At 39.5% G+C, this 27,273-nt stretch overlaps 1 protein-coding gene across 2 annotated transcripts; it reads left to right on the top strand.

The window, feature by feature from the left end:
• Positions 1-6: 6 nt before the first annotated feature.
• On the top strand, positions 7-26,519 carry zc3h11a (zinc finger CCCH-type containing 11A). Of its 2 annotated transcripts, none has more exons than XM_069942066.1 (18): positions 7-1,416; positions 2,122-2,266; positions 2,942-3,061; positions 4,510-4,633; positions 8,590-8,805; positions 9,792-9,905; positions 10,473-10,553; positions 10,768-10,890; positions 13,436-13,540; positions 14,145-14,240; positions 15,373-15,438; positions 16,478-16,804; positions 17,448-17,660; positions 18,406-18,497; positions 19,255-19,564; positions 21,780-21,955; positions 22,967-23,034; positions 23,863-26,519. In XM_069942066.1, the coding sequence occupies exons 2-18, from the start codon at positions 2,213-2,215 to the stop codon at positions 24,113-24,115; spliced, it is 2,538 nt and encodes an 845-aa protein (XP_069798167.1). In that variant the 5' UTR covers positions 7-1,416; positions 2,122-2,212; the 3' UTR covers positions 24,116-26,519. The 2 variants fall into 2 exon arrangements, with proteins under 2 accessions (XP_069798167.1, XP_069798166.1); XM_069942065.1 differs by having other exon boundaries at positions 2,078-2,266.
• The last annotated feature ends 754 nt before the right edge of the window (positions 26,520-27,273 follow it).

Here is a 27,273-nt window from a genome sequence, read left to right as displayed (position 1 = left end):
TGTCGTGTGTTTGCCTTCAAATGTCACTTGACTTCAAAAGTAGTGCACGAGGTGAAGAACTTGAAATGTTCTAAAGTGATGGATGGCTATGCAAATGCCTTGGGTTAGATTGATTTGTGCCAGGGTTACAAGACCCCACAGTGAATTACTGTGTCTTGTTTGGAACAGGGTGGCTATTGTTTTCTTCTATTCCTGTCAGTGAGCAATGTTATCACTGGCACAACATAATTTTTCCATTTGCGACTACTCCAGATTGATTTTGATCCCAATTCACAGAAGTGGACCAGGTGCTCCTTCTGAATACAATGTTAGTACTGTACTTCTAATTTTACCTTTTGGTTTTGTCATTGTTCGCTGTGTTTCAGACTATTTTGGTGTAGCTAACTGAGCATTAGTTATGGAAGCGTTTAAAACTTTCTAATTGCAAAACTGAAGTATCTCCTTTTGTTCATTGTTATCTATCCATTGATATTTGCCATGAAATCTTGTCATGGGGCAGAATATTTTGTTTTTATTTAATGATTAGGGACTTGATCCTATTCCCACAGAAATGGGAACTGTTGTACTTTCTCCAGATTAATTTACTCCACTGCCCTTTTTGCTTGTAGACTTCCTTTGTAATACAGGATATATTGCTAATTTTGGAGAATTAGCTTTGGGTAAATGCTTGTTTATTACAATACTCCATTTTAATAAAAAATCTATCCCTTAGCTGAACATTTTTGGGGACAGAATCTTGCTTTTGATTTTCTGTCTTGATGGGTCCTCGCACTACTGACACTTGGAGAAATATTCTGGGTATAGCTGGTATCTAGCTCTACGTAGAATATCCAAAGTTAGTTTGGAAGTGACCAAAGCAAATGGAGATACTCCAGTGAAATGTCAAGTTGTTTTATGAATTGGGGGTTGCTACCTTGTGAAAAGTAAGGCAGAAGAAACTGCTTTACAAATTTGGGGAGGTTGCTTTTGTGTGTTTCTTCAATAGGTGCAGATGACCTGGACGAGCAGAGTTGGACCCGTGTGTGTTTGGTAGTAAATGTATTAGCCATAATTGCTTCACCAAAAAAATCAGTAATCCTAGGCCAACCAAGCCTGCGGAATCACAGAAGATTTTTAAAGAATGAGTTCTTTTCCAGTGCATCTGCTACACTTTTGAACTTTTACGGAGGAGTTGATTTTTTAATCCCTGGCTTCCTGCAGTTCAACAGAGCAGAAGATGGACTCATTCTAGCACGTTCAAGTAGAGTATTTCTAAGGCTCTTTGTGTATGCAGATCGCAAATATTTCTAGCCAGTGTGTGAAGATGGAGATGAGACGTGGCCATTTATAACTGACGGATTCAGTCTTGGTTGGCCTGCAGGAACACGTTGACTGGATGACTGATGATAAACACCTGTACAGCTGACCATTCACAAGGTACATCTACTGGTCCTTTCAGATATCTTCCTTCTCTTGTGGAATTTTTGTTTAAATCAGTTTTTGGTGCATTTGGAATGAAAGACACTCACCTGAACATTTTCACGTAACTCTTCCCTGGTTGAATAGTACTTAATTAGAGGTGGCAAACAAGGCCCATTCTCAATGGATACTTTGAATTGCTACCCATGTTTGTTTATCTTAACATTTGAAATGTGGCTTGGGTAATACCATGGCTCCTGCAGTGGGATGTATTTAATACATTTTCCATCTGGTTTGCCACCTTAATTATTAGTTTCTTGTCAATCAAGTCACATTGAGGTTTTAAAGTCTTTATTGAAAGTTGCCGTGAATACTGCGTTGAGGCTGGATCTAATGTGTGCAGTTAGGATTTCCAGGCCTCTTCCAAGTTTGATGCTTAAGATTTGATTGTTTTCTGTAAACTCTTTTATTTAAAGCACTAAACTACTTTTCAGCTCTAGAAAATGCACTAAGATGGGGGAAGAAAGAAACCAAAGGGGGTTGTTTGTGGTTGACCAGCATTTTTGATTTATCTGCGAGTGCAATCGGAACAACATTTAAGAGCTGTGTTACAACGTTGTGCTCTATCTTGTAAAAATCACTCATTTGCTTTCCTGTTTTTCTTTTGATTTGGGTAAAGGTTGAAGGAGGTTCCAGAAGATAACATTGCATCGCCTTTCCTAGACAGGTTATCTTGGGAGTGCGATCAACGGACGAGAGTGTGGAGAAATTGGGAACAAGAGCCTTTGTTTGAGAGGATTAGATAAGAGCAGCAATGATGCAACAAGGCGAAGATTGCTACTTCTATTTTTATTCTACTTGTGCCAAGGTTTGTGTGTTGCCTTTTTGAAGAAACTGTCAGAGTTTTAAAAGAAAAAGCCAAGAACAAACAAAATATATAATTTTGTAAGCGATTAATCCAAGTTTTATAACCAGTGGCCCATCAATGTGGTAGACTCGAATAAATTGAAGGCAATGCTTTTAAGTTAATGTCACACACTTCTTGCTGGTGCATTTACCACTGAATTCTGGACACCAATAGCTTCAGATTTTTGGACAATTTTGGGAGGGGGGGAATGTAATTAACCTAGTTCACATGGTCGTCATTTTGTACGTAATGTGCATCCTGTGTATCATTTGTCAAAAAGAAAGTGTGCAGACCACAAGCAGGATCTTAAATTTTAAATTTAGACATACAGCACAGTAACAGAACATTTCGGCCCATTCGCCCAGTTAACCTACAACTCCCAGTACGATTTGAATGTAAAAAGCCAGAGGAAACCCAGGTAGACGGGGAGAATGTACAAACTTCTTATAAAGAGAGGGATTCAAACCACCATCCTGATCACTGGCTCTGTAACAGCGTTGTGTTAACTCTGCCACTTTTGGAGTTTATCAGTGCTTGTTTTACACTGGGAATTCACTTTAGTTCTTAAATATTATTGCAATGCTAAGTTCAGGAATTGCTGTGCTATTTTGATTGAATGTACTCTTGCCTTTAAAGGGTGACAGTTGTCTATTCCGTCACTGTGAAGCAGCTCTTGGCAGCGAGACCATCTGTACTTTATGGCAGGAAGGGCGATGCTTTCGCCAAGTTTGCAAGTTTCGCCACATGGAGATTGATGTAAGTTGATTTGAAAGATTTTCTTGGAACAGAATTCTACAGTTACAGTTGTTGAGGCAAAGAAGGAACTATTCGAAAAATGAATCTATGCCCTCTCTGTGTAGAGTAGCCCACTCTTCCTCCACAGCTTTGCAAATAATTTTGCCATTCTATTTTGTTAAAAACAGATTGACTCTGTTTCTACCAGATTAAAAACCGAGAGTGGCTCCTCTGCAAAAAATGTTTTTGGTTGCATCTTCCTTTGTAGCTTTTACCCATTGTTGTAAATACCCTGGTAATGGAACCATTCTCCATCTTCCCACGTCAATCCATCATGATCTTGTGCCTTTCCAGCAAGTACTCTTTTAGACTTCCTTCGAGAACTAGCCTATATCTTCTAATCTGTTGAAATAGCTCATCTCTTTCTAGTAAATTGTTTCTTTCTTGAGGTATGGTGACTCCAATTGTGGCCCAAACAGTGCACTTTATAAAAGTACAGCAGTACCTCTTTGCCTTTATATACTGACTCTTAAGCCAGAATTGCTTAAGCTTCTTTAAATGTGGACTGAGATGCACTGATTCCTCTTGATATAGTTTCTGTTCCACAATTTATCTGGTCCTTCTGCCAGATTATCTCTGTCCTCTCATTTTAGGCATACCTCCCAAGTTTCTCATATGCAGAATTTGAAATCTTATTCTGCATACATGTATTTTAGGGTAAAGATTCCATTATTGCCATGTGATACTACATTTGGAATGTAACGTACATGAAATTCTTTAACTTTTGTCTACTGTAAGGCAGACAGAGAGTCGCCACTTTTCCCAGCATCCTTCACAGAAATCTACAGCACCTGGTGCTCCTAGGCAGTCTCCCCTTCAAGAACCGACCAGGCCCGAGTCTGCTCAACTTCCGAGATCAGACAGGGGCAGGGTTAGTGGTTAGCACAATATTATTACAGCACCAGTGAAATGGTTCAAATCCACTAAGGAGTTTAAATGTTTCCTCTATGTTTGCATGGGCTTCCTCCTGGTGTTCTGGTTTCTTCCCACATTCCAAAGACATGGGATTAGTTGGTTAATTGGATGTGTGGGTGTATTTTGGTGGCAAGGGCTCATGGGCTGGAAGGGCCTCTAAATTTAAAAAATCTTTGATGTGCATCTCAATGATTTGAGTGTGGTCTTAACATTGAACTCTGGGTAATACAACTGTATAGCATTCTTGGGGAGTAAAAAAAACAGTATACGTGGCTCCTCTTTCCATCACAGGCCAGTTACTGCCCTGGTTTTTCTCCGTAGCTGTTCAAATTTTAAATTTCTGTGTTAACAGTTCAGATTTACATTTAAGCAATTTTGTTAAACTACATTGTCCATTCTTTATGCTGACTAGTACATTAAGCTCGTGGTTGGTGATCTCAATGGATATGTGAAATTGAATTGTGTAATGTGGTTTCTTTTTCTCCCTCTTGTAGAAGAGGCGGAGCGAAATCCCCTGCTACTGGGAGAAGCAACCCATTGGCTGTACAAAGCTGAACTGTGCTTTCCACCACAGCAAACCTCGCTTTGTTGAAGGTATCTTCATCCCTGCCACTAAAGGTATGAACTCTAAATGCATCTGAGCATTTCCTGCACCTACATCAAAATCCTTTCTGTTCCTGTTATTTGTTTTTAAGTACCTCTTCTCGTGATTTAAAAATAAGTGTTTGAAATGGATGTCAGGAAGGTCTTCAATTAAAGAATATAAGATTAATCTGTTTCACGTGTGGATGAGTTCAGATGTCAGAGTTGACATCAAGTCATGTGGAACATTTTGTGCTATAAACTGTATTTCAGCTTGGAATGTGATGCTCTATTGCCATGATACAGCTTCAGTTCTTGTTTCGTTTGAAGAGATGAGAGACAAAACCATGCAATTGCACTCCTTCATGCTGAGAGTGGGAAAAATTGTAGAATTTTCTCAGGAGTGGGCAAGACTGACTTGTTCCTCTAGCATTTTTCAAACTACTTTCATTTCATGATTGCACCAGTTCGTGGGGGCGTGTGGGGGGGGGGGGGACGGGCAGGCGGGGCGGGCGGACTGTAATAGCATAGGGGAAGGAGGTGGACTTGCAATCTCCCAGGGGATGAATATATAAAGCCTGAATTAAAATATATTACAATTTAAAACATATTAAAATCCTCTGGAAAATACCTAGGAGCTGTTAGATGTGGCAACTAGAGGAAAGAAAACAGTAAGAGAGGAGAAAATCATAAAGTAAAGATACTTCTTAAAAAAAAAAAATCAACAAAGAGCAGCCCTACCTTACAGTTGGAGCCTGGGCCTCAAGTTCTGAAGCCCTCACAATTAACTTGAGCGATGATGGCCTATCTTCAATTGAAGCCAGCGCCATCTCCTGCCACAACCCCAAGACAGGATGGAGGGTCCAAAGGCAAGAAGCAGGATGGAATGTTTTTCTACCACAGGAGCTGGGGTCGGAACACCCATCATCAGTCGACACCCAGGGGAACGGCACTGGCAGCCGCCAGCAATGGCCGCGGCATTTGGCGAACACATAGACCTCTTCTGTGCTCTCGACTGAATCTCCGGACGAAGGTTTTTAGTCGACATGAGAGCAGAATACAGCATCTGAATGCCTTTGAACGGGAAGCCCAGACTAAGCAGTCCAACCTACTCACAGCAAACAGGACATCTGTACTTAGCTACAGCAGTAGCTACTAGGAGACTCTGCCTACAGGTGGAATTTCACTATCATGGCCATACGCCGACTGATCCTGGGAGCGGATTTCCTGAGAGCTAATAACCTACTGGTCGATGTGAGGGGGGCGACGGTTAGTCCATGCCTCCACTTTCCAGACATGCCCACTCTCACATGGCCAGCCCTGTGTGTTCAGACCCTGTCTATGGACAAATTTGCAAAGTTCCCCAAAATCCTTACACCGGAATTTCATTTGAACACCCCACCGCACAACGTCCAACATTGTGTCGACCGAAGGACTGCCCATTCACGTCAAAGCGAGGAGTTGCACCCCGACCGTTTACAACAAGCCAAAGAGGAATTTAAAACAATGGAAGAGCTGGGCATGGTCAGGCATTCCGATAGCCCCAGGTCATCTCCTCTACATATGGTCCCTAAAGCAAGTGGGGACTAGCGACCATCCGGGGACTACCAAAGTCTAAACAGTGCAACGGTGTCAGATCACTACCCAATACCGCGAATCTCTACAGGAAACTGTTCTTTTCCAGAATGAACTGTGTGAAAGGTACACCCAGATGATGTGCCCGAGACAGTCATTATAGCCCCATTCAAGCTTTTTGAATTTCTGACAATGCAGTTTGGTTTGAAAAATGCACCGTAATGTCTAATGGACGCAGTTTCCAAAGATCTCCCCTTCGTTTTCATCTACCTGGGTGATATTCTGGTAGCCAGCACTATGGAGGACAAGCACGTCCAGCACCTCAGTCTCCTATTCCAGAAGTTCTGTGATTTCGGTCTTGCCATCAACCCAGGCAAGTGTGACTTTGGTAAGGAGGCCTGTATTGGAGGATTTAAACCATGCTTTTTGCTTCAACTTTAAACCATGTTTTTTACTTTTGCAGCCTTTGCTTCTACAAGGCTGAGAACCCTGCTTGTTTTTAGAATCAGCAGACATAAGCTCAATTCCACCGAGGGGCCAGAGATGCAGTTACTGACGAAAGGACATCTGTGTACCAAGAACATTTAATCTTCCTGCCTGTTTTGGTCACAGACTGTCAGAGGCCTAGCCTTGACATAATATTTTGGTTACAGACTGTCAGAGGCCTAGCCTTGATGCAGAATAATCCATTTTTTCAAACTGATAAGCTATGAGTAAACAGTTTTTGGGTAATATAAGCCATGGTCCCGCTGCTGAAGTTGGAGACTCTCCGAGAGGTGGCAACATCTCTCAACAAGAAGAACTTCTAGAGTCCAGCCAACATCCCGGTCGGGGGAGGTGGAGAAGCTGCTACCGGCACCCCGACAACCTACTACAAGTGTGCGGTCGTTGCCTCGTTTCGGCAGTTGGGACCAGTCCAGATGTTGATAAGTATAATTGGGAAGGGCTTGCATATTGTAGTTTGATATCAGCTTTTGAATTTGTAATAAACATTCGTATAAACTGAACTGCTCTCGGTGTGTGTGTCTATTTTCTTTCGGTAGCTCAAACACTGTGACCAATCTAAAACGAACAAAGTGAGAGGTACAAGTTTACCCAGGACAAGGCCCTTGACTTTTTAGGGCACAGTCATATCCACCAGAGCAGTCCTGTTGGCAGCCGTCTGGAACTCCACTGTCGAGGGTTTACAAGAGTTTTTAGGCATAGTGGGTTTTTACTACCGTTTTCTCCCCATGGCTGCCAAGATACTACACCCACTTTTCTACCTGGCAAGCAAAAACTATTAAGATGGACACCTGAGGCAAGCACAGTATTCCAGGAAGCTAAAGAGGCACTAGCCAAAGCAACCATGCTTGGACACCCACACATAAACACCAATATCTGGGGGGATTGGCCCAATCCCCAAGACATGGCTCACCACCTACGCACGTTCCGGTGGATCTCGACTCGACGCATGACATGGGACACAGCTACAGCATCCCTAAGTCTGTCTGTACAAAAGTGCTAAAAACACAACGGATTCACTCTTCTGTTGGACAATGGGGGCAAATGTGAATTGTATACAAGGGACCAGCTCAAACCTGCCCTTGTGGGCATCGTCGAGCCAATGTTGTTTCCACTGTTGCATCGCCGTGGTCTCCCCCCAAAAAAAGCCAAGGACTCAGACTATCTTACTGGGCGACGATTTACTGTAGCGGCAGCTGGGTGGTGGGGGGGGGGGGGGGGTGGAGCTTCATGTTCAAATCTTCCCTGTAATGCCAGCTGACCATGAGTCCTGGGGGCCCATGCTGAGATGATGCTGGACCCCCTCCACCTCTGGGACAATACCCGCGGGCTGAGAAATGTGTCGATGTCACTTCCGGTTTCAGAACAGCTGAATCAGAAGTGACTTAAGAAGTGATCTAAAGAGAGATTCAAACAGTTCTTTACTGATTGCAACGTGAGTCAGTATTTTCCTTCACAACTCTGCCTTAAAAGGCACCACAGTACTTATGTTGTGGTTTTCTTGTCCTTCTTTCTTTAAGTTTGTTGGGGGGGAGGGGGTGGGGGGATTTATAGGAGGTTTTTCATTTTTTTTAAACTTTTTTCTTTTTTATAAAATACTACGTATTTGGATTAAATTTGAAATATTGTGATATGCTTGCTAATGGTTTTGTATTAAATAAAATACTAAAAAAAATGATGGCACCCATTCAAGTGCAGAGCTCAGTACCATTGTGAGACCAACAATGCTCAGTAACTGCTAACCATGCTATTAATATATGTGATGTTTGTTGAGAATGTAATACAGGCCAACCTAGAGGTTCTGTGGCCAAGTCTAATCAGTTATGGATGCAGTGCTTTGTATGGTTCAGTCTCTTGCAGCCACTTAGTACTTGCTCAGAAGTTTAATTTTAAGTAATTTTCACTTTCACCAGGTGTTTTAGCTAAGCAGGAAATGCCCGAAGTGGCTGAAGTGCCGATGACACCTCAGTTGCCTAGCACCCAGTTGCAACAGGCCAAGGTTCCCATCCCAGCTAATCCATCGCCACAAGTTCGGGGTGTAATGAAGCTGGAGGCATCGGAGAATGTACCAAGCCCCACTCACCCTCCTGTTGTGATCAACGCAGCTGATGACGATGAAGATGATGATGGTGATTTTTCTTCCCTTACCTACTCTTGTTGTTTTTTCTATTTCTCTTCCCCTTTTGAACGTGGGGCTTCTAGTTCACGTGTTTTTCCCCATTCTGGTTTTCTTTCCTGCAACTCCATTTTATTTGGAAGGACCTATTAGAAATTGACTGATCTTAAAAGTTTGGAAGAAGAGAGAGATCTGAAATTGGAAAATTAATTGTTCATACCATTAAACCAGGGGTGGCCAAACTGGCCTGCCAGCCAACTGCAGCCCATCGCCCATTTTTAAGTGGCCAGTTAGAATATAGTCATGTTTTTTTTCCCACGTAGAACTTGCGTTATTTTTCCATTCTGAAGTGTCTCCCTACCTTCCCCGAGTGGCCATTCGCACCAGAATGACCCAAACTCCAACTATCTGTATTACACCGTGGGTTTAGACAGAATACCGAACCACAGTATTTTCGTAGGCTGGCTGTCCCATTCATTAGCCCGTTGTTCACGGATTGCCTGCAGTTCCGTTTAACCACAGGTGATCTGTGAAAATTACTAGGGGTTGAGGAGGTAAAATGCTAGAAAAGGAATGAGTCCCGTTCCAATCTTTTTATACTGCATTCCAGGAAGTCATCAATATAATTGAGGAAGTGTTGGGGAAGGGAGGTGATGTCAGGGTAGGTTTAGATGAAACCATGTTCCATGTATATAGGTATATCTCACCTCACTGTTCTTTTGTCTGTGAACATTAAATGAGATTGAAAAGATGCATGATAGGGCTCCAAGACTATAAATAACAAGCATAGGTGATCGTTAAAACTTCGCTTTAAGTGGAGAAGATGTAGGTGAATCACAATTGTTTTTAAAAAGCCATTATGCGTTTTGAAATTGGTACGTGGGTTGTCTAATTTTTTTAAAAGTTGACAGGAGTAGCCATTTATTACCTTCCTCGATCACCACGAGTCACTTTCATTTATATGTCAAAATTGGTCACGTGTTTCTGCTCTCATTTCAGATCAGTTTTCTGAGGAAGGAGATGAAAGTAAAAATACTCTGGCTCCGACCATGGAGGAGCAGAATGGCGACCGCATCTTTTCAGCAAAAAGGCAGACTTTACCTGTTCAGAAAGGTAATCTGCGATGAACCATAAATACCTATACACTTAGTATTACTTTATGTGTGTCCTTCAGACAGTGGATAGTATCTCTTCACTCTCTTACCATTGAATTTGAAAAATGGATCAGGCCTCTGATTACCATGTGTGTGGCACAGAGCTAAGGAGGCAAGTGACGGTAATTTGCTGACTAACTTTGCTTCACTTCACCCTAATTTACACTTGCCTAATATTTGTTTTGAATCATCTATAGGCTTCTGATGGCACTGTTTTCTTTACAAGGAAGGGTTTCTTAATAGCCTTGGAATGTTATCCCAGGATTGATCCTCTACTACTATGCTATGGGTTCTTGACATTCAAATGTAATTGTATATTGTGCAGCCAGTAGGAGATTTTCTCTTGAACCTCTAGAATGAGGAAAATGTTTTTGGAAGATGAAACAAAGTTGCTTGGGGTTTTTCTGCTCTGCAACTCATTGCCTCTGGTTGACGCAGCTCTGTTCAGTGTCGTGTGATGGAGATGGTTTTGGTTCTGAGATACTGGATAGTTTGTTTCACTAACAAATATCCTATTTTCCATCAGATGACAGTTTGGATTTTGGAATAAAAACCCTGGAACAGATCAAACGGAAAAAATCCATGAAAGATAAATTGAAGAAGATGGGTAAATAATCCTTGCTGTCTCACTGGCTGTTTTTTTAAAATATTTTCGGCAGCATGACTCGGGTGGGCAAAAGGGGTGGGTGAGAGACCTCACTGGCTGGTTAAAAGGAGTCCACTTCACTGCAAGAATGCATGTGGGGAAGTGCAACGTAGATGTCCTATTTATTATAATTCATATTCATATTATCCTTGTCCATTGTTAATTCTAATTATAGATAATCCACTTGTCAACCAAGTGCCACAAACCCAAAGAGTGGAACAGAATCATGAAAACCTAGTTATTGAAAAGGAAAATATGAGAACAGTCTTTCGTACAGTGACCTTGCCTCCAAAGAAAAGTATGTATTTTCACTTGTGTTCAAAATGTTTGAAATTAATAACAGTGAAACAAGTTTTATCCCATAGCACATTCATTGAATGTATTAATTTGTATCATCCGCTATTATCTTTTCAACTAGAGCTCTTCAACAATATCCTAACTTTGAACAGTAACTTTTCTTGGTCATGCTTCATTCTTGAACTTTATCTACAATTTTAAAAGCTTATTACTGTCCAATGTCTTACTTTTTTTGGTTATAAAACATGACTCTATAACTATAAGTTGGCTGGTCAGGCAATGTCCGTGGAGAGAAATGGACTGTTTTGGGTCTGGACCCATTATAGAGACTCAACTCAGTCTAGTTACCCATGTTTTGTAGTAAGAAATAATGAAAAGTCTTCAACCTGAAATGTTTCTCTTCCTACAAATGTGGACAGACTTGCAGTAATTTTTTAATTTCAGTACAAAGTAAATTTGATGGGGGCGTACAAAGTAAATTTGATGGGGGCAAGAGCAAAGTGATGGGATCATTGTCCAGGGAAATTATTGAGGTAGTGTCAGGGTAATATTGTTCCATTTGCTCAATGACCGCATATTAGGCCCTTGTTAGCATGTCCCATGGCACTATCAAAGTTGGTCCTTATTAGTGAACTTTTTTTTCTCTCCACTGACTGGCTGATCTTCTGGCCATTTGAGGTGGGAGGGGAACTGAGGGGCAACATTTCTCACAAATGTTGATGATGAGTATATGGAACAAATTGCCATCGGAAGCTGTGGAGGAGGGAATGATAAGAACATTTGGACAAGTATATGGATAGAAAGAGGAATGGGTGCATACAGGTAGACAAATTGTTCAGTGTGGACTCTGAGCTATTAATACTGTGATTTATCATTATGCCAGCTTGCTCTGCCTAGAAATGCTTTGGGAGTAGATTCCATAGTATTGGATAAATACTTAAAATGGAAAAGTTGAGCTAAATGGCTTGCCCTCAGTGTGGTATCTTTTCAAAGTTTTTGTGTTCAAAGTGTTCTACTCTGCACTCTTTCAAAAGAACAGATTTTTTTGTCAGTTTTATGCAAGCAAGGGGACTGGCAAGAAAAAAATGAGCAATTTATTGCTGAGTTGGAAAGGTTGAATATACTTTTGAAACTGCCAGTGTCACTAGTTGTCACAGTGAATTAGCAAGTAAAATATACCAAGGATGGCATTTTGATGAAGGAAAGGCCCCACATGGAAGGTTAGTCAGGAAGGTTCAGAGGTTTTGTATTCATGGTGAGGAGGTAAACTGGATTCGACATTTGGTATATGGGAGAAGCCAGAGAGTGGTGGTGGATAATTGCTTCTCAGACTGGAGGCCTGGTGTGCCTTGGGGATCAGTGCCTGGATTATTGTTGTTTGTTATGTACAGTATATGAATGTTCTGAATGATAATGAGGTAAATTGGATAAGCATTTGGTGATGACACACAGATTGGAGGTATTGTGGGTAGTGAGAAAGGCTTTCAAAGCTTGCAGATGAATCTGTACCAGCTGAAAAATGCCAGATGGAACTTAATGTAGCTAAGTTTGAGGTGTTGCATTTTGGAAGAACAAACCAATAAAGGACATACACAGTAAGTGATATGGCACTGAGGAGTGTGGTAGAAGAGGGATCTCAGAATCGATATAAATCCCTTAAAGTGTGTCACAGGTAGATACGGTGGTAAAGAGAGCTTTTGGCAATATTGGCCTTCATAAATCAAAGTATTAAGTATAGGAGTTGGGATGTTATGGTAATGCTGTATATAAACCATTGCTGAGGCCAAATTTGGAGTAGTCTGTGCCGTTTTGGTCACCTAACTACAGGAAAGATGTCAATAAGATGGAAAGTATTCAGAAAGGATTTACTAGGATGTTGTCCAGACTTCAGGAACTGAGTATAGGGAAAGGTTAAACCGATTAGAACTTTATTCCCTGGAGCATAGAAGAATGAATAGGGGGGGTGGGGGGGGGGGGGGGGGATTTGATGGAGGTATTTAAAATTACGAAGGATGCAGAAAGAGTAAATGCAGGAAGGCTTTTTCCACTGAGGGTAGGTGAGATGCAAACTAGACAACAGGAGTTAAGAGTGAAAGGGGAAAAGTTTAGGGGGAACATAAGGGGGAGCACAGAATGGTGGGAGTGTGGAACCAGCTGCCAGCTGAAGTGGTGAATGCGGACTCAGTTTTAACATTTGGGAAGTATTTGGACAGATACATGGGTGGGAGGGCTTGGGACTGGCTGCAGGTCAGTGTGACTAGGCAGAAAAATAGTTTGGCTCAGAGTAGAATATATATTTTATGCCAATACTGGGTGAAAGCCCAATATTAATTTCATCCCAATTTCTGCAAACCTATTTCCAATCTATTTCTGAGCGAAAAACAATATACTATGTGAATACATGTATTTGAGGTAATTGTTATTGGGAAGAAAGACTGAATATCTAGTATAACGGGACCTACAAGCTGTTTTCTGGACCACTTAAAATCAGCTAGCTTTGATTAGTTGATCAAAAGTTAAATTTTTCATTTTTTTTTTCTCTCTAGTACCTGTAATTGAAGGCGATCCACCTTTTAAACGCAGTCTTGCGGAAAGACTTGGTCAAAAGAAAATAATCACAAAGAATATGTCTGAGGAGATTCCGCTAAAAGGTATCTATCATTCTGCAATTCCATTAAAAGGCAAAAGTTGTAAGCTTGAACATTTCCAACTATCCAGTCCTTTCAAAGGAAGGAAAGGGAATCATTTTTATATTGTCTTCACAATCTTGGGACATCCCAGAAATCTTCAATATTGATCATTTTAAAAGTTGCTGGAACAATTTAGGGAACCTAGAAACACAGTCAAGTGATTGGATCCTCATTGTGGACTTATTTCCAAGGGATTTTGTTAGGTGCTCTTTGATGACTGCCAGATACTGTTTTAGATCAATTTTCACCAATACATTTTTTGCACCTGATTTACCCAGATTAAGAAACTTTTTTTCTATGCTCCCTTGTCATTCTCACATTTAAAACATGAATGCATCCTAGTTATGTTCCCATGCTGCTACTCCTGGTGAAGCAAACAGGGTGTCTTTATTGCAATACACAGATGTACTGGAGAAACTCAGCAGGTCACGCAGTATAGGAAGCAAAGGGCAACCAACATTTTGGGCCTAAGCCTGTTGTCAGGATTCTTTATTCCCTTGCCAGTATCTTTTTTGTATTTTTAGTTGATCATCTGCGAAAATCACTGATTGCTTCTGTTTTTAAGCTGAGTTTGAACCAACTTTCAAGCGCAACCTGTCTGAGAGACTTGGCAAAAGAAAGATATTAGCAGAAGATGGCTCTGAAGAATTGACACAGAAAGGTAAACAAAATACTTGACAAATTGGAATTTAATCTATTTGCTTGACTTATTTTTGTAGTCATGTTGAATCATTCACATGACCATTAGTGTGAGTAACCCACAAATTGAGGTGATACCACTGCTAACAGAACATGCAGTTAGGACTTGAGCGTGCGCTTTTATCCATTTGTGGTGGTCAATCAAGTCAACTTGCATTTTCATTTGATTTAATAGCCTCTATACAAATAATCGCAGTTCTAGAGAATGTGTCCTCAAATCTTGTCTGAATTGGGTAGAGTATCTACTTTTGCAGTAAATAAGCCACTTTTGGAAAAATTACTGCAGATAGTGAGCAATGAAACAAGCTAAAGTTGGCAAAATAGAGCTCCAAAATAAAAAAAAACTGAGTGCTGGAAATGGTCAACAGGATGGACAAAATCAGGACCATTCTTTTAAACAATGGAAAGTTAAAGATTTGGAATGGCAGAACTGTTCAACTAAGGAAGGCAAATCAATAAAATTGTTTTCAAGATTTTGGAATGTATGTTTTAGGTTGTTGTGTCGGATTGTAGCTAACAGTATGTGAAAAGGTTTTTTTTGCCTGAATAATCCAAAAAGAATCACAAAATGGTCATAATAAAAATAATTTCACATTTTATTTAAAATGAGTGATCCATCAACTCTGAAATACCTCCCCAGAAATATTCAAATCTTTGTTTTTAAAAAGTATCTTATTACACACAAGTGAAATTTTACACTACAAACAACAGACTTGGATACATTTTGGAGTAGATGTATTCTTTGTATGGTTTAACAAGCATGGACAAATTTCATATGTTACTCGTTGCATCATAACACCCAACACATCTGATTTTAGTTTCTTTGTTAAATCTCAAATTGAACTCAATCATATTGTGACCACTGCCCCCGAATAGTTCCTTCTCTAAGCTTTTTAATCCTGCCTGGTGCATTACGCAGCACCCAATCCACTACAGAATGTGAGTTACTGAATAAAATTCTGTCTGTGTCTATAGAGTATTTATTTGGAGGGGGTGGGGGCAGTGTAGAGAGAAATAAAAGTATAGGAATCAACACTTTTTTTGTTTTTATTTTGTATGACTCACTCATAAAAGTATATACTCTTTTTTTTTAGTTCAACCTCCCAGGTCTATAAGGGAGAGGCTTGGTCTGCCTGCAGAAATTTCCTCTACAGAACATGGTAGGTAGTCAACTGGTTTAGACCTCTGCCTGAAGCAGCCATCAAATTCCTGTGAATTGAGTTTAACTATCCAGACAATTCTTGTTTTTATTTAAGCATTTGTTAGATGTATAGCCTTTTTAGCCATCCTTGATTGCCCTTGAACTGAATAATATTGCAAGGATATTTTGGAAGGTAGTAAACTATGTTGTTCATGCTGGATAATGACACTCGACTTTCTCAAGGAGCATCAGTGCACTGGATTGATTTTTTCTGCAGGCTAATATTTTGTGGTCATAATTATTAATACTATCTTTCATATTCTAGGCTGCTTATTGAACTCCTGTCCAAATATGAACTGGGCCTCTAATACTAATCCAATAAACTTAACTACTTTGTCTGATTATCATCCAGATAACGCTCTGATCTTTGTTTCTTTCAGCACTCACTTTATTAAACCTGTTGGATTTGCACAAATCACCTTTGGGTGTGATTGCCATAGCCTAACTATCATTTGGGGAATCCAAATTCTATTTCCAGGAACTCTGTAATCTAACCCTGCCTGCTCCAAAGCCAATTCCAAAGGAGAGGATCTACAATTTCTCTTCCAGCTGCATTAGTCAAATGCACACCTCAGGAACATCTGGTTTGTACCAGAATGTTCAGCTTGATTTAATCTTAGGATCTTTCAGATGACTTCCCCAGAATAGGAATTGAGTTTATATATAATATAGAAAAAAAAAGCACAGTTTTTTGCTACATTCCAGCACACACTCAAACTTTACTTTCCAAATCTTTCTATTATAGTTTTGGAAAGCAATCTTTGGTGAAAGTAGCACAAAGAGCATTTTGTTGCTATTTGTCAGAAGGTTTTTTTGTACCTCTTTATAATATTTTACCGAGAGATTAGTTCTTCAGAGCTTCTCAAAAATTGGCATTTCATTATGGAATTGGTACTCTACAAGATGAGAGTAGAAATTTCAGCATTTGATTAGTTGTGAGAATCTAGTTTCAGATTGGCTGCCAGTGGATACCATACCCAATACTTTACATTTTTCAGAAAAGCTTATAAATAAAACAGAGGATCTTGGAGAAATAAGAGTGAAAACTTTGGAAGAGATTCGGAGAGAAAAGGCTGCCAAGAGGGACCTTGGTGATAGCAATGGAGACTCCAGTGTTGGTGGTGTTAGCCAAAATACATCTGCCCAGACCAACACTTTGCTAGAGGAGACATCTAAAATCATTCGGACTGTTCGGGTGAAGACGTCAGAATCTCTGAAGAAGCAGGGAGATCACCAGGAAGAGTGTGGAAAGGATAATCTAGTCCTAAAACAACTCGAAGGTGACCCAGGAAAAGACAAGAGGCCAGCAGTTGCAAAAGGCAAAGGTATGTTCTTTTTTTTTTCCACTGTTGCCTTATTAATAAATGGTCTCAGTTTTTATTAAAATATGCTTTTCTATATCCATGTTAAGTTCATAGTGCACTCATTTTCTATGACCACAAGCATAGATTTCCATAAGATTGGTTGATATAGTACAAGCTAGTTTTTCTCCTGTGAATTGGTCTTTTTGTCCTCCGAAATTCTCCCCTGTTGTGTATGGGTGCAGAGTGCATCTAGCCACCATCCCTTTTGTGTTTCAGAAATTTTCCCCTCGTGTTTCCATTTCTCAGACTGCAAAAGTTTCTCCAGTAACTAACATCTGATCATGTTTATCCCCCTTACCTCTCCTCACTTGTGTTACCCTGCAGATATTCATTACTGTCAGTACATTGGAAGGGATGACTTGTAGTGAAATACAGTGCTGTATATATTTTGTGGAGTTTTCTTTGCCACAATGAAACTCCATCTGGTTTTGTTTGCAGTTAATTTGTCAAATGCGTTAATTGTCAATTCTTATTTTTGAGGTATCTTTAATACCTGCGGGGGTTGGGGAGAATAAAAATTTTGCTTCACCTGAAATATTTTTCATTTCACCATAATTAATTAAACCATGATCTCTGTAAGACCTTCTAATCTGTTATTTGACAGTGAAATATCAGAAGGCATCTACTGATGAAAGTCTAACTAAGCCAAAGTCACTGGAACAAGTAAGGATTAAAACTTTGGAAGAGATTCGACGAGAAAAGGCACTCAGGAAACAAGAAAACCAGGAAGGTCCTGTAACACAGCATCCAACTGAGAAGCCAAAGAGCGAAGCCCCTTCTACCAGGAAGAGACTGCTGAGAATTACCAAACCTATAGGTGATGTTGCTAAACTTGGGTTCTCTATATTAGAGACACTGGGAGATCACTTGGCTGAGTACCTTTGCTCTCTCTGTCTGTATCAGTGACAGGGATCTCCCAATGGCCAACCGTCCCAAATCTGAGTCCCCTGCTCACATGTCTGTCAATGACCTTATGGACTATTGCACTAATTGGGAGGAACAACACTTGATTTTCAGTTTGGGCACTCTCCATCCGGATGGCATTAACATTGACCTCCAGTTTCCGCTTACCTACTCTCCATTCTCAATCCCTTCCCTTTGTCTCCTTATCCACCTTATTGCCTCCAGCCTTTGGGACTGTGCTCCTCTACCTATCCCTTCTTTCCCACCCCCTACCATTTTTTCGGGTGCATGCTGACATTTTTCCAAACCTTGATGAAGGGCTCAAGCCCGAAGCGTTGGTTATGTATCTTTATCTTTGCTCTGTAAAGCGCCCCGTTTGACCTGCTGAGTTTCTTCAGCATTGGGTTTTTACTTCATGTTTTACTTGGGTTTTAATATTCATTTTTTAACCTGTGAAAGCAGAGATTTTGTGGACATTTATCAATTTGTTGAAGAAAAGTGGGAATAGATCAGACATGCAAGGTTAGGACAAATGCTGGTTAATCGGCAAATCTACTTGATTAGGGTTATTTCTGTTGCTTTCTTCTTGAGTTCAAACTTGAATATTTGTCGACTTGATATTAAAACAAGTGTATAACATTGTATATCTCCTTCTGTAGAAGTTGTCAAGTCAGAAAAAACTGATGACGAACCAATAAATGTGCAATCAGTGGAAAGTGCTGCCCAAAGAGTTTCGAGAGAATCTCAGAAGGTTGGTGTACTTTGACAAAAGAGCAAAAATGTATTTCATTTTTTCAGTAGTCAGACTAATACCAGACAATCAATTTATATTTTTAGGAATTATTTTACAGTTTGAGTGAACTATTTGGAAAACAAACAACAATATGTGTGGATTGCTTTGAACTCAGCAGGTCAGAGTTTCTCCAGCATTGTGTTTTTACTTCAATCACAGAAGTCTGCAGACTTCTATGTTATACTCGTGTGTACTTGTATACTGAGTTCATACTGGAGAACAAAAATTGTCTGCAAGTACTGATGTGGGGACAGCAAACAAGTGTTTAATCTTTTGAGAGTGAATTGTAGGTTGCAGAGTCCTTGGAGAGTGATCAAACTGTTGAGGATCCAAGGGGTAGAAATCACAAAAATAGAGCTTTAAAAAGGGTTAAACTAATTTTTTAAAGCATAGCGTTTTAAAGTGTGAAGCTTTGGTGCATTATGCTGTATTTTGTATGAAGTCCAATTCTGAGAGCTATGTAAATCATTTTGAGATTGCAAAAACAATTACAAGGATGTTATCTGAACTGCAGAGTTATAACAATTAAGAGATCAATTGAATCTATTCGGGGGGGGGGGAGAAATTAGAAGGAATTCTTTAAAGTTTAAAACATTTTGCTAGAACTACTACAATATAGTGAGCGATGGAACAGAATAGGATCAGAATAAACAATTTAGAACAAAATGGTCTTTATCTGTGCTACATTCACAAATGAAATTCTATTATTATATAGTTTGAAACTAGAAAGGAAGCTCCAAGATTGCAGAATGTGCAAGTTAAAAGCTTTGAAGAAATATTGAAGGAAAAGCGCCTTCGACAGCAACAGGAAACTGAAAAGCAACAGTGCCCGACTCTGGGTAAAGAAGTGAATGCAAACAAAATGAACAGTGAGATACGGGACGCAGAGAAGAATTCACAGCCAGCAGCTTTGATGGATCTGAAACCAAACAACTTTCTTGAAGTTGAACAATCGGCTGTCAAAACTGAAGAAAACGTGATTGTCACCAAATCTGAAGCAGTAGAACCTACGCTTCCTTTGAAAGGTATCTGGCAGAGGACTGCATTTGCATTTGGTTGTTCTTCTCAGTTTCTCACCTGCTTTTTGTTGTTAGTCAATGTGGCACAAACTAATTTTTGAGTTAAAAGACTATACTAATTATTATGAATTTCTTGAATTCTAGCAAGATTTAAAGTGAATTTGTTTTTCACCGATCTGCTCAACTTTTAAAAATGTTATTGATATGACCAATATGGACATACAATAAATTCCCCAATATCTGGGATTCAAGCAACAGGCAGCCAGCCTCAAGCAATCGGTAAAACAAACCACGTAAAAAATGTGAAAATGTAACATTGGACCCCTCTTGCGGTCAGTTTGCCAATCCCTACAATGCACAATCTCAAGCAACTAGCAAATTAACTTATCTGGCATCTACCAATCCCCACAGGTGCCGGATACTGTATTAATAAGCCCATATTTTGAACTGTTGGCAGATTAGCCTGTGCAGTTCAGTTAAGGCACCTGCCAATATTAAAAGCTCCCTAGCCATGGACAGGAGCTATCAATTGTCCATCATTGAGTTATAGTTATCTTATATCTGTTGTTTTAAAATATGTTTTTAAAGTATTTCCAAGCTTGACATTTAGGAAGAATAACATGAGAACCTTGACACGGAGCAAAGTGAACGCCCCTTTGTGTCTGCTGATACCAGTAGGGACATAAATGGGCACAAGAGTATATGTGGCCTCTGCCCTTTAGAATTATTAAACTGTTACCCTGCACCTCTTCCCTAACCTAACCCCTGTATCCCTTTTACTCCTTTAATATCCAAATATCAATTAACGTGTTTTGCAAATGCCAACTTTCATCATGTGCGTTTCCTCCAGTTTCCACTCTCATCCCAGAGATGAACAGGTTGGTAGGTCAATTAACAGTGGCAAATTGTCCCAGATTTGTAGGTGAATTTGGGAGGAGCTGATGAGAATGTGGGAAGGATAAAATCCCATTTATTAGGACTTGTATAAATGGGTGGCTGGTGGTAGTATTGACTCAGTTTATCCATTGTAGATTGAGTCAGAGATATACAGGAGAAACAGGCTGTCGACCCCACTGAATTTTTGTTATCTTTTAAGCAAGGTGTCAGTTTGCTAGGCAGTTAGCGTAACATTGTTACAGCCCCAGCAATCAGATGTTGAGTCAGACGCTGTCTGTAAGGAGTTGATGTTCTCCCAGTGTCTTTGTGGGTTTCCAGTGGGTGCTTTGGTTTCCTCCCACTGTTCAAAATGTACTGGGGTGTGTAATTGGGCAGGCACGGGCTTGGGGGCTGAAATGGCCTGTTATACTGAATGTCTAAATTCAATTCAAAAACATGAAGGTCTATTTTCTCACAAGATTACTACTACATTCTCTTGTCTTGATAAGTCTTATCTTTACTGAATTTCATAATTTTCTCAATTCTCAGGCATAGTGGTCTTTTTGGTAGCATAATTAGCCTTTTCTGTTGATCAAAATATTCTTTAATTTGTCAGCCTTTCAGGATTTTTGTCTTAAAACTATTGTATATGTTTGTTGAATCAAACAGGGCACGGCTGAAACAACTGCTGCATCGACATGTTTATCGTCTGATTTAAATTGCATCTACTTCACCCGATCTAGAATGTAAAGAATCACACAGTAGTCAGTCCATTCTGTTTTTAAGAACATTCCCCCTTCTGCTTCATCTCCTGCTTCCTTTTGCTCTCAGTTGTGTTATTTTTAATTTCTACTCTTTTCCCTCCTATCCTCTCTTTCCTTAACCTACTTCTAGATTATTTTTGTTTTGATTCCATTTTTTGACTGTTTGGTCCATTTCAATTATGGATTTGCAAGCCAGAGGTGCCTATGTATGGGCAAAATCCACCTAAAACAAAAGAAAATAGAGCAGCAAAACTAGACTCTGCATTGTTGGATGAAATTCTTGTTGTGTTGGTTGTTGGTCCCATTCAATAAAATTCATTAATAGATTAGCTTCTGAAAATAAAGTTTTAATAATTAATTTTAAATGAATGTGCTCAATTCATTATGCCATTATTACGCAAGTTTTTTATGCTGAGTATTTCCAGCATTTTTATTTTCTATGTTCTGCATCTGGCGTTTATAATAATTTTCACTAAAGTTATGTCGCATCTGTTTATAATGAACTGTGATCAAAGGATTCACTATCGGAGTAGGTTGCATTAATGGGTCTTCTGATTGAAATATCATTACCTCTTTTACAGTGAAACCCAAATTAAATGTGAAACCATCAGTAGTGACGAACTCTTGTCCTGTGAGGATAAGCCAGAAACGCAAATCCCCTGACAACCATCCTTCCACTGTTATGGCAGTTAAGCCCCTCAATGCTGTGACCACTGCTCTGATTAAGCAGCCCTCCGCCTCGGAGAAGATCATTGCCGTAAGGACCTACAATTGTTGATGCTTGTTCTAAATGCATTTCCGTTTGCTACTTTCAAAACTAGCTGTAACCGACTTGGATGGAAAGTCTTTTCTGTATCAAATATAAATGTGTATTTCCAACTTCTATCAAGTCTGAGAACAGCATATCCCAATGCAAAGTGCATTTTAAATTTAAGGGTTGCCAGTAGATTGGATATGTAGCAATGAAGTGGAATGTTCGGTCCTTCCATCTCTTCCAGTGACATTCTTTTTTGGAAGAGGTGGTCACCATTTGGAGAATAGGAGAACATATCAGAGACTTGGCCACTGCTAACCTTTGTGCATCCGGTGGTGCATTTAGTGTATATCCTGGTAAAATGTGCTGTATTTACTTGCCCATGCTATTCTGACTGCTCTTGCAAACACGTGATCTCTACAACCATGAATGGAAAAAGGCAGCAAGCACAATGGCTCTCTTGACTTCCCCCTTGTCTTGTACCTCCTAGCTTTGAAATGTCACCATTCCTTCTGCACTGGATCTGAATCCTGGAACTCCCAGCCTGACACAGCACTGAGAGGTCACCTTTACTGAGTGCATGGTAGTGGATGACCAAGGCTACTTGCTGCTCTCTCTTGTATTTGGAGAATTCTAGATTTGCCATTATTCCCTCAATCTGCCACACTAGTTTGACAATCTAGTAAACTCATCATATGTTCCCATTTTCATGTGCACCTTGAGAAATTATGAATTTGTTAGAAATTTCTGTAAGAAACCGTATCCTTGGGTACAGATTTCCACCACTATTTAATACCCTGCTTGGTCTATTGCCAAGTAATCTCACCATTTTATTCTTACACTACATTCTGAATTTCAGATGTCACAGACATTCAGCAGTAACTTGGGGGAAAATTTTCAGACTGATGGTGTGTAGCATTTCAGCTACTTTAATACTTTCCTTGATACTGGTTTATTGTTTTTCAAGGATTATTAAATATGAACTTTATAACCCTTTGTTTATTTTTCCTTCAGTCTGTGGAATCACCTGTCCAGGAAGAGAACAAAACTTCTTTGCAAGTACCAGAGAGATCGAAGGGCAGGTGAGATCACAGTTGCATATTCTTGCATAAAATCTTTTTTAATCGTGGAAATTTTTTTAATCCACAAGGCACAATCTTGGCCCACCTCAGAAAATATTGGCAAGATGCTCAGTTTGCAGTAAATGCTGGCCTTGCCAACACTGCCCATGAATTGACATTTGGGAACTTTCAAACGGGTTTAGAATTAAAGACATTAGGAAAAACTGGTTCTGTCGAGGAAAACGTCACAGTGAATCACTGTGCTAAACAGTGAAAGTAGAATATAGAGGAACTACATGAAAGAAGCTATGAGGTAACTCACGTAACTCCGGTTTATTTAATCAGGAAATGACAAAGTGAAGAAAACAGTTTAAAGCAAGTCCAAGGCCCTCCGCTGGCTATTTGCTTCCATTTTCACCAAAGATTTGTGTTGCTTCAGAGGACGTTAACTTCTACAATTTTAAACTTGCATTTTTTTTCTATTACTTTTCTATTTTCCTCAATTTTTTTTTTTTGCTGTTTGTTTGAGGCTGTCGGTTGTTTGAATTCTGGTTATTATCGATTTTACTGTACTTCACAGAACAGGATTGTGGTTGGACCCTGTCAAATATAGTGCATTTAATTTCACAGACTGCACCCCAGCAAAGATGTATGGAACTTGGAGGCAGAATGGTTTATTGGCAAGGTGCTTAATGTGTTTTATTGTAGTTACTGTTGTGCATTGATATCAAGCATCTTCTGGCTAAAGAGCATTTTTTGAATGAGGTTATAAGGCAATGAATACCTATAGTAATTCCATATTAATAGTTTATGTTTTTGCAAAGATTAACATTATTCATTACCTTTCAGTTTTAATCCTGCTGAGCACAGCAAACCAACAAGCAAGCTGCAGACTGGATTAGATACTTTCTCTCCTCTCCGGTTGTCTGCTAAAGCTCGGAGGCTGAGTTCCACTACATCTCGATCTGCAATAGCTGAGGATGACTTTGAAGAACTGATGAAAGAATTCTCAGATGATAAACTTGAAGCCGAAATTGACCTGGATCCCGGAAAGGATGAAGATGACTTGTTGCTTGAGTTGTCTGAGATGATTGACAGCTGAAGAGTGAATGTTCTCTGGACCTGTCAAAATGACTTGGACCGCCTCTGAAAATTTTTTGGGTGAAAACCTGAGACTAACTTGGACCTAAATTTTGTAATTAACTGGGCTTTCTATTTTTAAAACTAAATGTATTACCGCGTCTGCATATCGCATGAAGACAAATGCCAGGCCCATTTTAAACATGCTAATACTGCGACCAAATTAGTTCATTATTACCTCGTGACTGCTACCATGTGTTCTTTTGACCTCAGAACCAAGAGGATGGTGCAACATCATTCAGTGTTCTGATTTAGGTAATTTAAGGGGATCCAGTGGTGTGAACTTTCTGGAGATGCTTTTGTGTGTGAAAGCCACTCTGTTGAGAGGTCTGTCCAGAACTGAGAGAGAATGCCACAAACATGAGTTCTCACATGGTCTTTCATTGGACTTAATTCTGTGGTATCGGTCTGTTCCAATTTCACCTCCCTTTGGTAAAAGAATATTACATTTATGTAGTCATGCTGAGGTTAAGGCCCACTGGGGAGGATGTGAAGCAGCCCAAATGTCTTCCTTTCTTTAAAAAAAAAAATTTGGTCTTTGACAATACCAACTGGAATTTTCAGATTGTCAAGCTAATATGAGGGGGAATAACCTTGTATTCTAAGCCCAGAATGTATATCGCTGCAAGTTGGCTGTGCAAGGAATCCTGCACATTGCACTGACAGTTTGTTATTTTCTTGGATTCCAGAAGTTCTGACTGTCACTTCACGGCATCCTATTAATTTGTCACTATGACATAACTTTTGCACCTCACCATTTATTTCTTATGCCTTCTATTGTCAGTTTCACAAATTCTCCAATTACACCATGCTTTTATTTGAATTATAAGAATCTTCATTATCAACCCACTGGTGTTTGAAGAGAACATTTGTGATCTTCAGAATGTGTCTGTGAAAGTGGATTTCTCAGCTACTTTCAATTTGTGTAGTTTGTTGCACTTGCATCAAGGTTGGTGTAAACTACAGCAAGGGAAATGAAACACGGGTAGTCCAAAGTTTCTTTAAAATAATAACTAGATATGCAGAAAATGCATTGTGTCTTGACTTGAGATGGGGAAAGAAGTCTTACTTTGAAGCCAGAGGATTAAGGGCATTTGTGGTCTCTAGTTTGGCTTGTCTTTGAAGATGGATGAAGATGTTCTTGTACATTCTCCAAGGCTCTTTTTAAAAAAAAAACTATGAAAGATTATTCAAACATGCACCATATCAGGAGTGTGTCCAGGGAGCTATTCGGAAAAGGATATAGTGTTGTATTCAATGAGGAATTCCTCCAAGACTATGGACATGCTGCCCACTATTGAAAGATGAAGGTTGTAATGACTCGCTGTTATTTAAAAGTCTAGCTATCTGTTCTTGCAATCCCAAAGCCATCAAAGTCAAAATGGTTTTCTGGTCAATGTGATTGAATGGGTTAGCAGGACAGAAAAAATTATACTTCTTTGTGACTTGCAAACTTTTAGATTTGCAAGAAAAGCCTGTTGGTTTTATTCATTTTTGCGACTGGATGCATCCAGTGTGGGTTTTAATGAAAAGGTAAAACAAAGCAATGCACTCCACTTCAGGGAATTGGTCACAAACTGGCTGTGCTTGTAGTGCCTTAAGTTTTGCTGGCTAACTTTAATGGAGTATACCTCCTCCACGAGCATCTGTTCATGTATGCAACCAGAATACTGCTGCTCACGAACTTTGTATGCCAGGAATAATTCTACAACTTGGAGGACAAAAAGAACAGCATGGAGAGGAACAGAAGATCAATGATTAAGCACTTGGTGCTGCAGAATGTTTAAAATTCGGGGATACATCTATCACACCTCAGCAGAGTACTTTGGCCGCCAGAGAATTGAATGACTTTTTTGTGGTCACTCTGCTAGTTGATAGTCGTTAACTGCCTGTACCTTGATGTGATGGCTACCCTGTTTGCTTGGGTTGAAGAGGGAAAGAACAAAAGCTTCTAAAGCTTTTATAAAAAAAAATACACCAGAGATATTACAACACTGAAGCATGCATACATATACAAATGCAGCTTTGTGTTCTAGAACAATTCCTATCCTGTAAATACTTCAGCAGCTTCTCTAAAGCAGCCTCTCCTATCAGTATTCTGCTGAAGCAATGCTGTTGATCTCTTGTGAACATTGTAAATCTTCATTTGTTGACCAATTATGGTTTGGATTCAAGCTGACTAAAATTTGTGTTTTAAGATGTGGGTGACTGTTTTGTGTTTCTGCATTTCTGTCCTTTGACTTTATCTGTTACTTTTGATTTTATTGTTTCAAATGTTCATCCATGGTAGTGGGTAACTTTATTTATGATTGTATGCAGACACCAAAATGTAATAATTTCTTTGTAATAAAGGGACTATTGTTCAACTTGTGCAGATTGCTGTTTCATTTCCTTCTGTGGTCCAAATTTAAATCACTGCTTTTTACACAGGTTTTAAGTACAGTTGAATTAAAAACTATCAAAAATAAGTTTGAAGTCTGCCTTTATAAATGTGTGGTTTCACCTCACAAAAACATGAATCTCCCTGATGAAGTGCTATTCTTATAACAATGCTGGAGAAACTCAGCAGGCCACTGTCCTTTATATAACAAAGATAAAAAATACATAACTGCTTGAGCCCTTCATCAGGCCATTTTTAAGGTTTGAAAGTGGATGTCTTAATGTGGTTCTGCTTCCTCTGTCCATTATCAGTCTTGAGACAGAATTTGTGATAAATAAACTTCTTCCTTCAACTATTCTCTGAATCCTCATTCCCAGGCTGAGTGGGATACTTTGAACCCTTTACACTTGAAAGGTTGCAACTTTCATTCAATTTAAAATATAAAGCATTTAGATATTCTTCCACCTAGAAAAGGTTGTGCTAACTTTCAATAACATTTTGCATTTGTATAAGTTACTGCAGTGAGCTGAGAATGCCTTTTTAAATTAACTTAGGTACAATGTAATTACTGAAATCCATGAGTGATAGTAATTCAATCATAACCTGAAAAATGTGTGAAATACCAAATTGTGATTTGTGTCACAATCTATCCAGCAACCCCAGAGCTGTGGAGTGGGGAGAAATTTATTCATAGGAACATACATTACATGTACAAAAGATTAATGTGCACATTATGCTGT

The sequence above is a fragment of the Narcine bancroftii genome, chromosome 5 (assembly GCF_036971445.1).
Source record: "Narcine bancroftii isolate sNarBan1 chromosome 5, sNarBan1.hap1, whole genome shotgun sequence".
Taxonomy (NCBI): Eukaryota; Metazoa; Chordata; class Chondrichthyes; order Torpediniformes; family Narcinidae; genus Narcine; species Narcine bancroftii.
Note: the sequence above shows the minus strand (reverse complement) of the source record. Positions and strands in the feature narration are given on the sequence as shown.